The sequence below is a fragment of the Ruditapes philippinarum genome, unplaced genomic scaffold, assembly GCF_026571515.1.
Source record: "Ruditapes philippinarum isolate M1 unplaced genomic scaffold, ASM2657151v2 ctg371_1_1_1_1, whole genome shotgun sequence".
Classification (NCBI taxonomy): Eukaryota; Metazoa; Mollusca; class Bivalvia; order Venerida; family Veneridae; genus Ruditapes; species Ruditapes philippinarum.
The window spans coordinates 128,172-141,174 of NW_026861231.1; the positions used below are offsets into that span (position 1 = coordinate 128,172).

At 33.9% G+C, this 13,003-nt stretch overlaps 1 protein-coding gene across 1 annotated transcript in view; it reads left to right on the forward strand.

Moving 5' to 3' along the window:
• The first annotated feature begins 98 nt into the window (after positions 1 to 98).
• The window catches only part of LOC132714962 (alkyldihydroxyacetonephosphate synthase, peroxisomal-like), a 30,299-nt gene continuing 17,394 nt past the window's right edge, over positions 99 to 13,003 (forward strand). Inside the window, exons 1-8 of the mRNA XM_060697902.1 lie at positions 99 to 302; positions 6,390 to 6,479; positions 6,946 to 7,036; positions 7,381 to 7,501; positions 7,777 to 7,851; positions 11,069 to 11,140; positions 11,759 to 11,838; positions 12,513 to 12,593. Coding sequence (XP_060553885.1) covers positions 220 to 302; positions 6,390 to 6,479; positions 6,946 to 7,036; positions 7,381 to 7,501; positions 7,777 to 7,851; positions 11,069 to 11,140; positions 11,759 to 11,838; positions 12,513 to 12,593 — 693 coding nt within the window. The 5' untranslated portion in view covers positions 99 to 219. The remainder of the gene's footprint in view (positions 303 to 6,389; positions 6,480 to 6,945; positions 7,037 to 7,380; positions 7,502 to 7,776; positions 7,852 to 11,068; positions 11,141 to 11,758; positions 11,839 to 12,512; positions 12,594 to 13,003) is intronic.

The window sequence follows — 13,003 nt, forward strand, 5'->3', positions numbered from 1 at the left end:
TTTTCATCTCATTTAACTTTTAAACAACAATATCAATATCAGTCAAATCCATGTATTAAAACATTTTAGGTTCGAAAATTTATTTGACGAATATACTTGACCCGGAAGTGGCATGATTCTAAGGGGCGACAATCATTTCATAACATATTTCAGACTTGTGGTGCTGTCAAAACAGAAAACAATTTGTGTCAACTGTGTTTTATTGCATTTAAAGCCAGAATGAGTGAGAAAATTCCTTGTGCAAACATTGTCACCAAAAATTGTGGTTCTGAATCCGATCCTCCGTCTATTCCAAAAAGAAGGTAAATTGCGGTCTCCCTAATTACCGACAAGAACCGTCAGGAACCGACAAGAAGTAAAAATGGGAAAATACGAATTAATTTCACTTATTCATCATTTAATAATAACAATTCTTAATATTTTTTACATAAAAAATATAATAAATTCGTTGTGAACCATGTTTATAGGCAAATATCTATACCGACAAGAAGTCAGTCTCATTTTCTCACCGTCAAGAACTCGGCCATCTTCCTATCATTGATTTTACATTAAGAATTTGTGTATAATAAGTGTTAAATCATAATTTATTTTAATTAAGACTATGTTGTATTATAAATTAATATGAAATTAGGCAAAGCCTATGAACGGGGAAGTCGGTAAAAAATCCTTTCATTTTTCCGTTTTAAAGGTGTCATTCGGTATTATATGTACCCACTTCCGTTTTCACTCGGAACACTCGACGATTATTATTAATCCGAAAAGTTGAGATTTGTTCCGTTATCGGAGTACAGCGCCTTTTATCATTGACTTACATTGTAAATGGCGGCGCCTAACTAGAACTGACACTGAAAATTTCATTGATAGGTATAGAATTCATATATTTTTTAATTGTTTTTTTTATTTGATTTTCTTTTAAATATACACGTGTAGTCTATAGCCGGGCAAGCCAAAGCCCGGGCCCGCTTCGCGGGCCCGGACTTTGACTTCCCCGTATTAAAACATTTTGATACCTGTAATAAACTTATATATTATAACATTTTAAATGCTGTGGGCAACGTCCCCGGGGACGAAGACCGGATTATATATATACAGCGGCAATAATATGAAATTAGACAAGGCCTATGAACGGGGAAGTCGTTAAAAATTCCTATCATTCTTTCCGTTTTAAAGGTGTCATTCGGTATTACATGCACCGCTGCCGTTTTCACTCGGAACACTCGACGATTATCATTTATCCGAAAAGTTGAGATTTGTTCCGTTATCGGAATACCCCGCCTATTATCATTGAGTAACATTGTAAATGGCGGCGCCCGACTAGAACTGACACTGAAAATTTCATTGATAGGTATAGAATTCTATATATTTTTTAATTGTTTTTTATTTGATTTTCTTTTAAATATACACGTGTAGTCTATAGCCGGGCAAGCCAAAGCCCGGACCCGCTTCGTGGGCCCGGACTTTGACTTCCCCGTATAATTATTATGTTAAATGTATTCTAATTCAATTAAAGAATATCATCATTAATGAATGATCTTATGAGAATATTCGCGGATACCGACAAGAAAGTTTCATTATTGCTATCAATGGCGTAGGTTTTTAAATGTGTTCAAATAATCTATTGTTAGTCTATATTCAATAAATAATTTTAAAACATTTCGTTGTTATTGATTACAAAATATCCTGCATTTAGGCAATATTACTGTACCGACAAGAAATGTGTTCATGTCTACCGACAAGAAATGTGTTCATGTCTACCGACAAGAAATGTTTTCATGCCTACAGTACCGACAAGAAATATTATCATGCTTCATGATCATAATTTCTTTAAAGAAACATTATGTATAGACAAGATATAACATATTTAATGAAAGTGATCAGTTATAGTTGTTTAAAATATAGTATTTCATAACTGTATCAAAATATATTTCATATATAAAGTTTTACATACCTGCCATTTAAATTATCCAATTATAATCCATTTACAATTTTTACACAAATACATCGGTAAAGCATGCAATAAGAATATAAGAAATAAAATAATGGACGGAAACATAAATTTAATTCAATTATTTTATTAGCATATATACATATAACATATTCAGGGCAAAAAAAAAATTTCAAGTACAAATTTCAAAATCGATTGCTCAAACAAAATTGATTGATATTACTCAATTAAAGCTTGTGCGCGTGTGTTTCTCACTCAGTTAGCTTTGAGCAATTTAATTTAATCAAAGCTGTGAAAACTTTAATTATATAAGCGTGTATTGCTTGTTCATAGCAAACGCTTGAGGTGAGAAGGTGCGAAAACAACTTCGAAATGAAAAGCTGTGAAAGAAAGAGATAATTCGTACATTGTATATAAAAAGTAGCAACGAAAGAAAAAAATGCCCGTAAGTTTAATGCTTGTGTTGTGTTTGTGTACAGTACATAACTTATATGAACTTTCACATTTCTGCAACCTCTGGCGCGGCCCAAAAGCCCGTAAGTTCAAAGCAGTGCTGTAACTTATGTAAATAATTTTAAATTTTAAAAGAAGTTAAAAATTTCTGCAACCTCTGGCGTGGCGTAACTGCCCGTAAGTTTTATGATAATAAAATATTAAAATTACAAATTTCAAGTTGAGCTGAATTGACTTTATATTTCTAAAGATTGACTGTCAAAATGGTGTCAACAGTTAATTGATATTGGAAAATGTTTAGGATAAAATTATAAATCTGCCTAAAATTTAAAAAGACTGCCCCACTCTCTTTTACAAACTAAGCGTTATACGTAAATCTAACGGATATTTACAGAAATTTCATTTGGATGTGTGTGTTATCTATTAATATGAAATATGAAAACATATTTTGATCTGCACCCGTTCACTCACTATATACCCCTGGATAGGCATAATGTCACTTTAAAACCTATAGTGGGGATATCTGTTTATTTCTTTACTTCTAGTGGAGAAATGAACCACAACCTGATGAGACCTGTGGAGGGGTCGAAATAGGTTTCAATGTTTTTTCATTAAACAAATACAAGCGTATAATGCATAACATCACATCTTTGTAAGTCACGATGTCCGTCTTTTCTTCTCAATGGTGAGAATTAAGTCATCATCAATTTCTTCAAAAACTGAAAAAAAGTACAAAAAAAAGATTATATACATGTTCTTTCTACACTACAGCTCGTTCTCAATTTCTTGTCGGTAAATCTTCATTACGCATGATCCCTGTTTTTTTTCTTGTCGGTAATCGATTTTTTAAAATATATTTTAAAACTAAATGGAATAAACACAAATATGTTTTTCTTATATGCATTAAAATATGAAAGTTTAAAGTTATTTAATTACAAAAAAGATTATAAACATGTTCTACATCGACACTACAGCTCGTTCTCAATTTCTTGTCGGTAAATCTTCATTACGCATGATCCCTGGTTTTTTCTTGTCGGTAATCGATTTGTTAAATATATTTTAAAACTAAATGGAATAAACACAAATTATTTTTCTTATATGCATTAACATATGAAAGTTTAAAGTCTTAAAATTTGTTTAATTACAAAAAAGATTATATACATGTTCTACATCTACACTACAGCTCGTTCTCAATTTCTTGTCGGTAAATCTTCATTACGCATGATCCCTGGTTTTTTCTTGTCGGTAATCGATTTGTTAAATATATTTTAAAACTAGAAGGATTAAACACAAATATTTTTTCTTATAAACATTAAAGTTTAGTCTTAAAAGTTATTTAATTACAAAAAAAAAAGATTATATGCATGTTCTTTCTACACTACAGCCCGTTCTCAATTTCTTGTCGGTAAATCTTCATTACGCATTCATGATCTCTGGTTTTTTCTTGTCGGTTGCATATACATTCATGCAATATCATGAAAAACTGATTTATGACTACAAACAAGGTTGAAACATGTTCATAAGATATTCTCACCACAACTTTTGCAACTGATTATATTATTTATATCATATTGAAAATAACAAATCTTTTTTGTCGGTGTCAACGTAACAGTAACAGTACGCGTTGCACTCGACTTTTTCTTGTCGGTACGCATATATTTAATTTTCTATAAAAATACAAGAAAACCCTTATCAAATATGAAAAATTTATATGCCCTGCATGTTTAACAATCATAAAAACACTTTTGTACGTGTTTATTTGTAATATATAGGCTCTTGTCGGTTCCTGACGGTTCTTGTCGGTAATTAGGGAGACCCGGTAAATTGCCGGTTCTATCCACAGACGCCTGGGGTTTGGAGCTCAAAACGCCTTTAAAATCCAAATAAAATGCATATTTGTCAATCCCAGGACATGTACTGATCATATATATCAAAAAATCTTAATATATGCCGTTTTGAAAAAAAATCATATTTCAACATCTATAATAATACACAAGATAAAAATGTTCGCCGGAAAAAATCCGCACCCCTACCGTCATAATCACCATGTATTTTACTCCATTTCCAATATTTTCACATAATCCTTTGGTCCATCGACACAGAAGATATAATTCTTCACGATGATGGTCAATTTTAAACTTCAACGGTAATATAAACAACGCAACAGCCGAAATAAACATCAATATTCTCGCCGTTTTTTTTCAACGACAAAAACTTTCGATAAATTCAATGGACCAGACGGCTATGAACGAAGCTATCCGATTATGTGGCCCCAGCTTTGCCGTGTGCAAAATGCGCAGCGCTTTTAAGTTTGGGAACCACATAATCGGATAGCTTCGTTCATAGCCGTCTGGTCCATTGAATTTATCGAAAGTTTTTGTCGTTGAAAAAAAAACGGCGAGAATATTGATGTTTATTTCGGCTGTTGCGTTGTTTATATTACCGTTGAAGTTTAAAATTGACCATCATCGTGAAGAATTATATCTTCTGTGTCGTGGACCAAAGGATTATGTGAAAATATTGGAAATGGAGTAAAATACATGGTGATTATGACGGTAGGGGTGCGGATTTTTTCCGGCGAACATTTTTATCTTGTGTATTATTATAGATGTTGAAATATGATTTTTTTTCAAAACGGCATATATTAAGATTTTTTGATATATATGATCAGTACATGTCCTGGGATTGACAAATATGCATTTTATTTGGATTTTAAAGGCGTTTTGAGCTCCAAACCCCAAGCGTCTGTGGTTCTATCATGATTTAACAGTTAAGCCATTTATGTTGTCAGGCCCTGTACTGGTCATTGGGTGAGTAAGGGTGCAGCCTGACCGGGACTTGGCAATCTCCTGGAATAAACCCAACTGTTTATCATTGTCTCTATTTAATACAGTATAATTTGAAGTATGTGCATAAATAAATGAACTAGGGATGAGATCAACATGAACTTGATGAAGTAGTCAAAAGAAGTGGGGATTAAAAAGGGCTTAGTCTTCTATCAGAGCCCAGAATCATCCTACAGGTACATATATGGAATGAGCCTACTATTCAATAATGCTTCTTGTTAATAGCCAATGCCTAACATCAGACCTTAAAAATACTGTATGGCAGCTCTACCAAATGAGCTCTCCAACAGCAAGGACAGACTCTTTACTAAGTGATTGAACAGTCCTAGACTGTAACTTACTCCACCACTGTATTGAAATTCGTCCACAAAAATAGTACTGGGAAATTGACTTGGAGCTTTATATAGTCACAGCACCATGTTTTGTGCCATGTGATGATGTAATAGGGTGAGAAAGATGTTTGGCCTGACCTGGACTCAAACCGGGTACTCTTGGAATACAACCTGAGTTATCCAGCCACTAACACATTTCTTCCCTTTCTGTTAATAAGGTTGTCCTTTTCTATAAAATCCCAGGCTCTTCAAATTCTTGTTGTTTCATGCTGGGTAAGTCTGCTGAACATGCATTAATTTTTTCATTGATACAGAATTAAATCCATTTTTCTTATTAATGGTTTAGCTGCTGATATTAAAATAATGGTGTGGTAAGATGGTCGAGGTGGTTCCACAGGCACGAGTATTGGACATGGGAAGAAATTATATGACTAGATTGATAAAAATTCTGTGTTCATCTTAAATGTGTCAAAAACCAAAGAAAAAAAAAATTGTGAAATATGATTATAAATATACTTACACACTTATTTGAGAGCCAAATAGGAGGTCACTATCTAATGCCCAAATTTCTACTATGGATATTATAACCCTTTTTGAAAATATAAAATTCTACATTATCCAAGCACTTATTGTACATAGTGGAGCATTATTTCCTACCAACAGCTCTTGTTATTCATGTATATTGCAACATTTTGTATGTATAAAGCTAGTCTACGTTATTTCTGAACAATTGTTGTATAATTTTAATGCCAAATTGTACAATTTAGGTAGAAAATGTTTCTGATTTATTACTAAATGTTTTTTATTTTGTAGACAAGAACTGCTTAAATGGAATGGATGGGGATATAAAGATTCCAAATTCATATTAAACAAAGACAAGCATGTGGAATTTACAGGAGAAAGGTTGGTTACTTGATGTTAAATATGCCTAGATATGTTTTTTTTTAAAAAAAGACCTGTATCAGATATAATTTGCCTTAGATAGTTAATGTTGCATTATTTGCATAGGCATTTTTGTCATTAGCACTGTCTTAAGAACAAACAGAAAGAGACAAAAAAAGACTGTAAATATTTCAAAATATTTTGCTGGATTATTTGAGCCGCGTCAAGACAAAACCAACGTAATGCGTTTGCGACCAGCATGGATCCAGACCAGCCTGTGCATCCGCGCAGTCTGATCAGGATCCATGCTGTTCGCTATCAGTTTCTCTACTTGTAATAGGGTTTGTAAGCGAACAGCATGGATCCTGATCAGACTGCGCGGATGCGCAGGCTGGTCTGGATCCATGCTGGTCGCAAACCCATTATGTTGATTTTGTTGTGACGCGGCTCATTTATAGTTTTATTACATGTATTTTAATTCCAACAGGTATCAGCTGAGCGGTCATACAATGACGTTATTGAGAGACTGGATGATGGCTACAGTTGGTATCAGTTTAGAACATAGAACACCTCCGCAGGTCTGTATTTATTTGCTGTAGAAGCTACTGGTTCTTATTTAATGTCTGATAGTTGTTTTGTTTCTTTTGTAAACAGTGTTTTGATAGAAATAAATGTAGACTGACTTTTTTTCAGTCATTTTGTTTACAGTGTATGTATGTATCTTGATAACACATTTGATTAGACAGATGTTTTGTATTGATTTCAAAATGTTTAATGAAGTTCACTGAATTTATTGAATGAACAAAGATTCTTATAAATAACAAAGAAATATTGTTAGCATTACTTTTTAGTGCTTTTTTATGCTGAAATAATGCTATCAGAGCTGCATTTATTTAATATGTGGAAATGTTCTGCTTTGTAGCCGGAGATATTAGCCAAGGACATGCCGACCCCAATTAGGAATGAAGGTTTTCTGGCTGATATGAGAAGAACAAATATTTCAATATCTGATGATTGTCAAGATAGGCTCTTCAGAGCACATGGTAGATAACCATTGATTACAATACTTTTATCAATGTAGTTACCTCCCTTCATATTTTCCACATTAGTTATCTCCTTTTGAATGTTTAACTTTGTCATAGTATTTACCTCCTCACTGGCACTTGACACACTATCAGTATACGCTTATGTACTATAAAAAGGTAGAATCATCATAAAAAAAATGACAAACAGTCTTAGCATTAATAAGAGAATCAGTTTAAGATGGAATTTGTGCTGTGATTTACTATTGGGACAAATGTATATATTTTTATTTCAGGTCATACATTGAGTGAAATGTTTGTACTTCGTGAAGGAAATTTCAAAAGAATACCGGATATAGTTATTTGGCCAAGTGAGTAACATATGAAACAAAATCATACATTTGAAACTGTATAACATGTTAAAAAATAGAACTGCATTGTATTTTAAGTTAAAGCAGCCAAAAAAAGAGGTCTGACTTAAGCTTGCTGTGAGGAAGCTATCCAGCTAGCTTACAGAAGGTCAGTGGTTCTACCGCAGTGCTTGCTCCTGCCTGATATAATGCACTGTCTTCCTCTACCAGTAAAAATGAAAGGTCTTCATATGACTTTTGCAGTGTTGGTGTGACTTAAAATAAAAAAAAAATTAAAACAAACATTGTCAAATTTGCCATTTGCTACTTTCTTTAAATTGTGCTATTTTGCAGCATTCAGTTAAATCTAAATACAATCAGTGAAGTGAACTGGTCACGTGTAAATTCTGTAGAGGCTAAGTGATTAAGCCTTTGTTAATGCATGTTTTACTCTATACAAGATTTTTAGTGTTACAAGTTATGAAGTCATTTATTGTTGTGTCGCCTTGAAAAGGTGACATTTAGGGGTTACTTTTGTCGGCTGTGTCGGCGGCGGCGTCTGTGTCGGTGTCGTTGTTGGCGTCCCCTAAAGCTTGTCCGATGCATAACTCAGTCACTATAAGTCTGATTGACTTCAAACTTGGTATGCATGCTTCTTTTAATAACCTGAAGAGCAGTGCACAAGAACCGGTACTCTGCAGTTCTTATTTTTAGCTCACCTGTCACAAAGTCGTCCGTCCGTCCAGCCGTCCGTCCGTCCGTAAACTTTTACTTTAAATGACATCTCCTCATAAACCACTTAGCCAATTTCATCCAAACTTCACAGGAATGTTCCTTTGGTGGTCACCTTTAGAAATTGTTCAAAGAATTTAATTCCATGCAGAACTCTGGTTGCCATGGCAACCGAAAGAAAAAACTTTAAATATCTTCTTTTAAAAAACCCTAAGAGCTAGAGCTTAGATATTTGGCATGAAACATCTTCTAGTGAGTGTCTACCAAGTTTGTTCAAATAAAAGCCCTGGGGTCAAAATTGGCCCCGCCCCGGGGGGTCATTGATTTTCCCTATATACATATAGTAAAAACTTAAAAAATCTTCTTTTAAAGAACCAAAAGAGCTACAGCTAAGATATTTAGCATGAAACATGTTCTAATGGGTGTCTACCAAGTTTGTTCAAATAAAAGCCCTGGGGTCAAAATTGGCCCCCCCCCCCCGGGGTGTCATTGATTTTCCCTATATGCATAAAGTAAAAACTTAAAAAATCTTCTTTTAAAGAACTCAAAGAGCTATGGCTAAGATATTTAGCATCAAACATGTTCTAATAGGTGTCTACCAAGTTTGTTCAAATAAAAGCCCTGGGGTCAAAATTGGCCCCGCCCCAGGGGGGTCATTGATTTTCCCTATATGCATATAGTAAAAACTTAAAAAATCTTCTTTTAAAGAACCAAAAGAGCTACAGCTAAGATATTTAGCATGAAACATGTTCTAATAAGTGTCTACCAAGTTTGTTCAAATAAAAGCCCTGGGGTCAAAATTGGCCCCGCCCCGGGGGGGGGGTCATTGATTTTCCCTAATATGCATATAGTAAAAACTTAAAAAATCTTTTTTTAAAGAACCAAAAGAGCTAGAGCTAAGATATTTAGCATGAAACATGTTCTAATGGGTGTCTACCAAGTTTGTTCAAATAAAAGCCCTGGGGTCAAAATTGGCCCCGCCCCGGGGGGTCATTGATTTTCCCTATATGCATATATAGTAAAAACTTAAAAAATCTTCTTTTAAAGAACCAAAAGAGTTAAAGCTAAGATGTTTAGCATGAAACATGTTCTAATAAGTGTCTACCAAGTTTGTTCAAATAAAAGCCCTGGGGTCAAAATTGGCCCCGCCCCGGGGGATCATTGATTTTCCCTATATGCATTTAGTAAAAACTTAAAAAATCTTCTTTTAAAGAACTCAAAGATCTATGGCTAAGATATTTAGCATCAAACATGTTCTAATAGGTGTCTACCAAGTTTGTTCAAATAAAAGCCCTGGGGTCAAAATTGGCACCGCCCCGGGGGTCATTGATTTTCCTTATATGTGTATAGCAAAAACTTAAAAAATCTTCTTTATAAAAACCCAAATAGCTAGAGTTAAGATATTAAGCATGAAACATCTTTTAGTGAGTGTCTACAAAGTTTGTTCAAATAAAAGACCTGAGGTCAAAATTGGCCCCGCCCCGGGGTCATTGATTTTCTTTATATGTGTATAGCAAAAACTTAAAAATCTTCTTTGAAAAAACCCAAATAGCTAGAGTTTAGATATTAAGCATGAAACATCTTCTAGTAAGTGTCTACAAAGTTTGTTCAAATAAAAGCCCTGGGGTCAAAACTGGCCGGGCCCCAGGGGTGTCATTGTTTTTAACTATATGTGTATAGTAAAAACTTAAAAAAAATCTTCTTTCAATAAAGCCCAATGAGCTAGAGCTTAGATGTTTAGCATGAACATCTTCTTATGGGTGTCTACCGAGTTTGTGCAAATAAAAGCCCTTGGGTTAAATTGGCCCTGCAACGTTGGGGGGGGGGGGGGGGGGTGGGGGTTGGGGGGCCTTATACAGGTGAGCGACCTCAGGGCCATCATGGCCTCTTGTTTGAGTTATTGCCCTTTGTTAATTTTCATACTTTAATTTTGTCCGGGCCATTTCTCTTCAACTAAAAAAGCTATGGACTTGAAACTTCATAGGATGATAGATCTCATTAAGAAGAAGTGCAGTGCACAAGAACCGGTACTCTGCACTTCCTAATTTTTGAGTTATTGCCCTTTGTTAATTTTCATACTTTATTTTTGTCCGGGCCATTTCTCCTAATGTATAAAAGCCATGGACTTGAAACTTCATAGGATGATAGATCTCATTAAAAAGAAGTGCAGTGCATAAGAACTGATACTCTGCATTTCTTATTTTTGAGTTATTGCGCTTTGTTGATTTTCTTACTTTATTTTTGTCCTGGTCATCTCCTCAAGTATGAAAGCTATGGACTTGAAACATCATAGAATGATAGATCTTATTGATAAGAAGTGCAGTGTACAGAAACTGCTGCTCTGCACTTATTATTTTTTGAGTTATTGCCCTTTGTTATTTTTCATATTTCATTTTTGTCCTGGCCATTTCCCCTAAACTACATTGTTCACAAGGCGACACATCCGACTCGTTGAGTTCTAGTTTTTCACAAAGCAATGTTTAATTTGATATTGTTTTAATTTCAGGCTGTCATAATGATGTAGTTAAAGTGGTAGACCTGGCAAACAGACATAATGTCTGTATTATACCATTTGGAGGTAAATACCTTATCATGGTGGCCCTTTAGATATTAACCTTTAGCATGCTGAATTTATTAAATGGACTTGTCCAGCTTCCATATTTGGAACTGTCCATTATCAATTTTGGGGATATCAAAGATGAAAATTTAAAGTTTGTTTGCTGACCGTATAGATCCTGGTCAAACTGTATGGATTTGTAGACTGGCCTGGCTTTATACTGGTGGCAACACTTATTACTTTCCATTCCAACAAGGTGAGGTTGGACAGTTTATTATTACTGCTGAAACAATTGAATTTGGGATAATAAAAAAAATGATGTAAGTTTTATCTTACAACCGAAATTTTAAACTGTTATGAAACTGTTGAATGTATAAAGAAAGAAAACACACCTATTGCCAATGAAAGGCACATGTGAATTGTAGAGGCATTTTTTTGAAAGAACATTGTTAAATGGTTGATATCTCTGAACCAGTTTGATTTAATAAATAAGATTTTGCATAATGATATAGTATATATATAAAAAAGGAATTAATTGCATCAGGATTGATCTTAGGTATTGTTGAGTTATGACCCAGGTCACCCTAATTAGCGATATTCTAAGATTGATAATTTACCTATACTATTTTCCATTTTCAGGGGGAACAAGCGTGTCTGAAGCTCTGTTATGTCCAACAGAAGAAACTAGAATGATTGTCTCCCTTGATATGTCACAAATGGTGAGTACAATATTTGTCATACGTGCTGTATATGTGTTACAATGTTTGTTTTAGATAATTGTTGACATTTATTTCACTATTTTCTTGAAACAGCACAATGTTTTGTCATGTAATGCAACATATTTCTATATAGGAGAAAAGTTCATCAAAAATAACTAATGAACACAATTTCAAATCAAGGCATTTTCACCATATCACCAGGGGCCAACATAAATCAAAGTCCCAATTACCAAAAAAAAGAATACCAAGAGCAGCTCAAAAAATAAAACTGATTCAGCTTCTGAGAAGCACTGAACCATTTTGATTTGTTTCTTAAAAGGTTTGACAGGTTATAGTATCATACATGTGTTTAAAAAATGCAATAAGTAATGTATATGGCAGTATTTCAATTTTCTGTAATTTCTTAAATTTCCCAAAATGCCAAATATTTTTTCCAAGTTCATGTCAGGGGCCTTTTTCCAAAATAACTGCAAAGGGTCCTGCAAATCATAAACTTTCTGTGGAAGCATACATTTGTGATTTTTTATTTACTATATATACAAATGTATCATATACAAGACTGATCCAGTAAGAGTAGATAATTTTTTTATCATGAATATTCTATTTTGCAAGTACAGTGTAATAAGAATTTATCAGTGTGAATTGGGAAGATTTTAGACTGATTATTATTTTAGAACAAGATACTGTGGGTAGATGAAAAGAATTTAGTTGCTCATATAGAAGCTGGTATCATTGGCCAGGACCTTGAGAGATTGGTAAGTTAACCAGTACTGGTTATATACACATTGTTACCGTGAGCAAAATTTTTATATCATAATGTGAACTTTAAATGGTCAAAGTTTTAATTTGGTCAGACAGTGCTGGTACTGGTGGCATATGTAAATAAACAAAAAATGTATACAAGGTACATTGCAATAAATTCTTTTATAGCAGAGACCATTTTCAGGCATTCATCCCCCCCCCCCCCCCCCATAAAAAAATCTTTAAAATCATGCAGTTTTCCCTTAAAAATTCAACATTTTATCTTTTTTTTTCTCCCAGTTGCAATAATTATTTGTTATATGTAACCAATTTTGAGGGATAAGCACATACTCCTACTTGTGAAAAAAGCCCTGGAATATATTTTTCACTATTTTGTATTGATAAATTGACTATAGTCTTTATT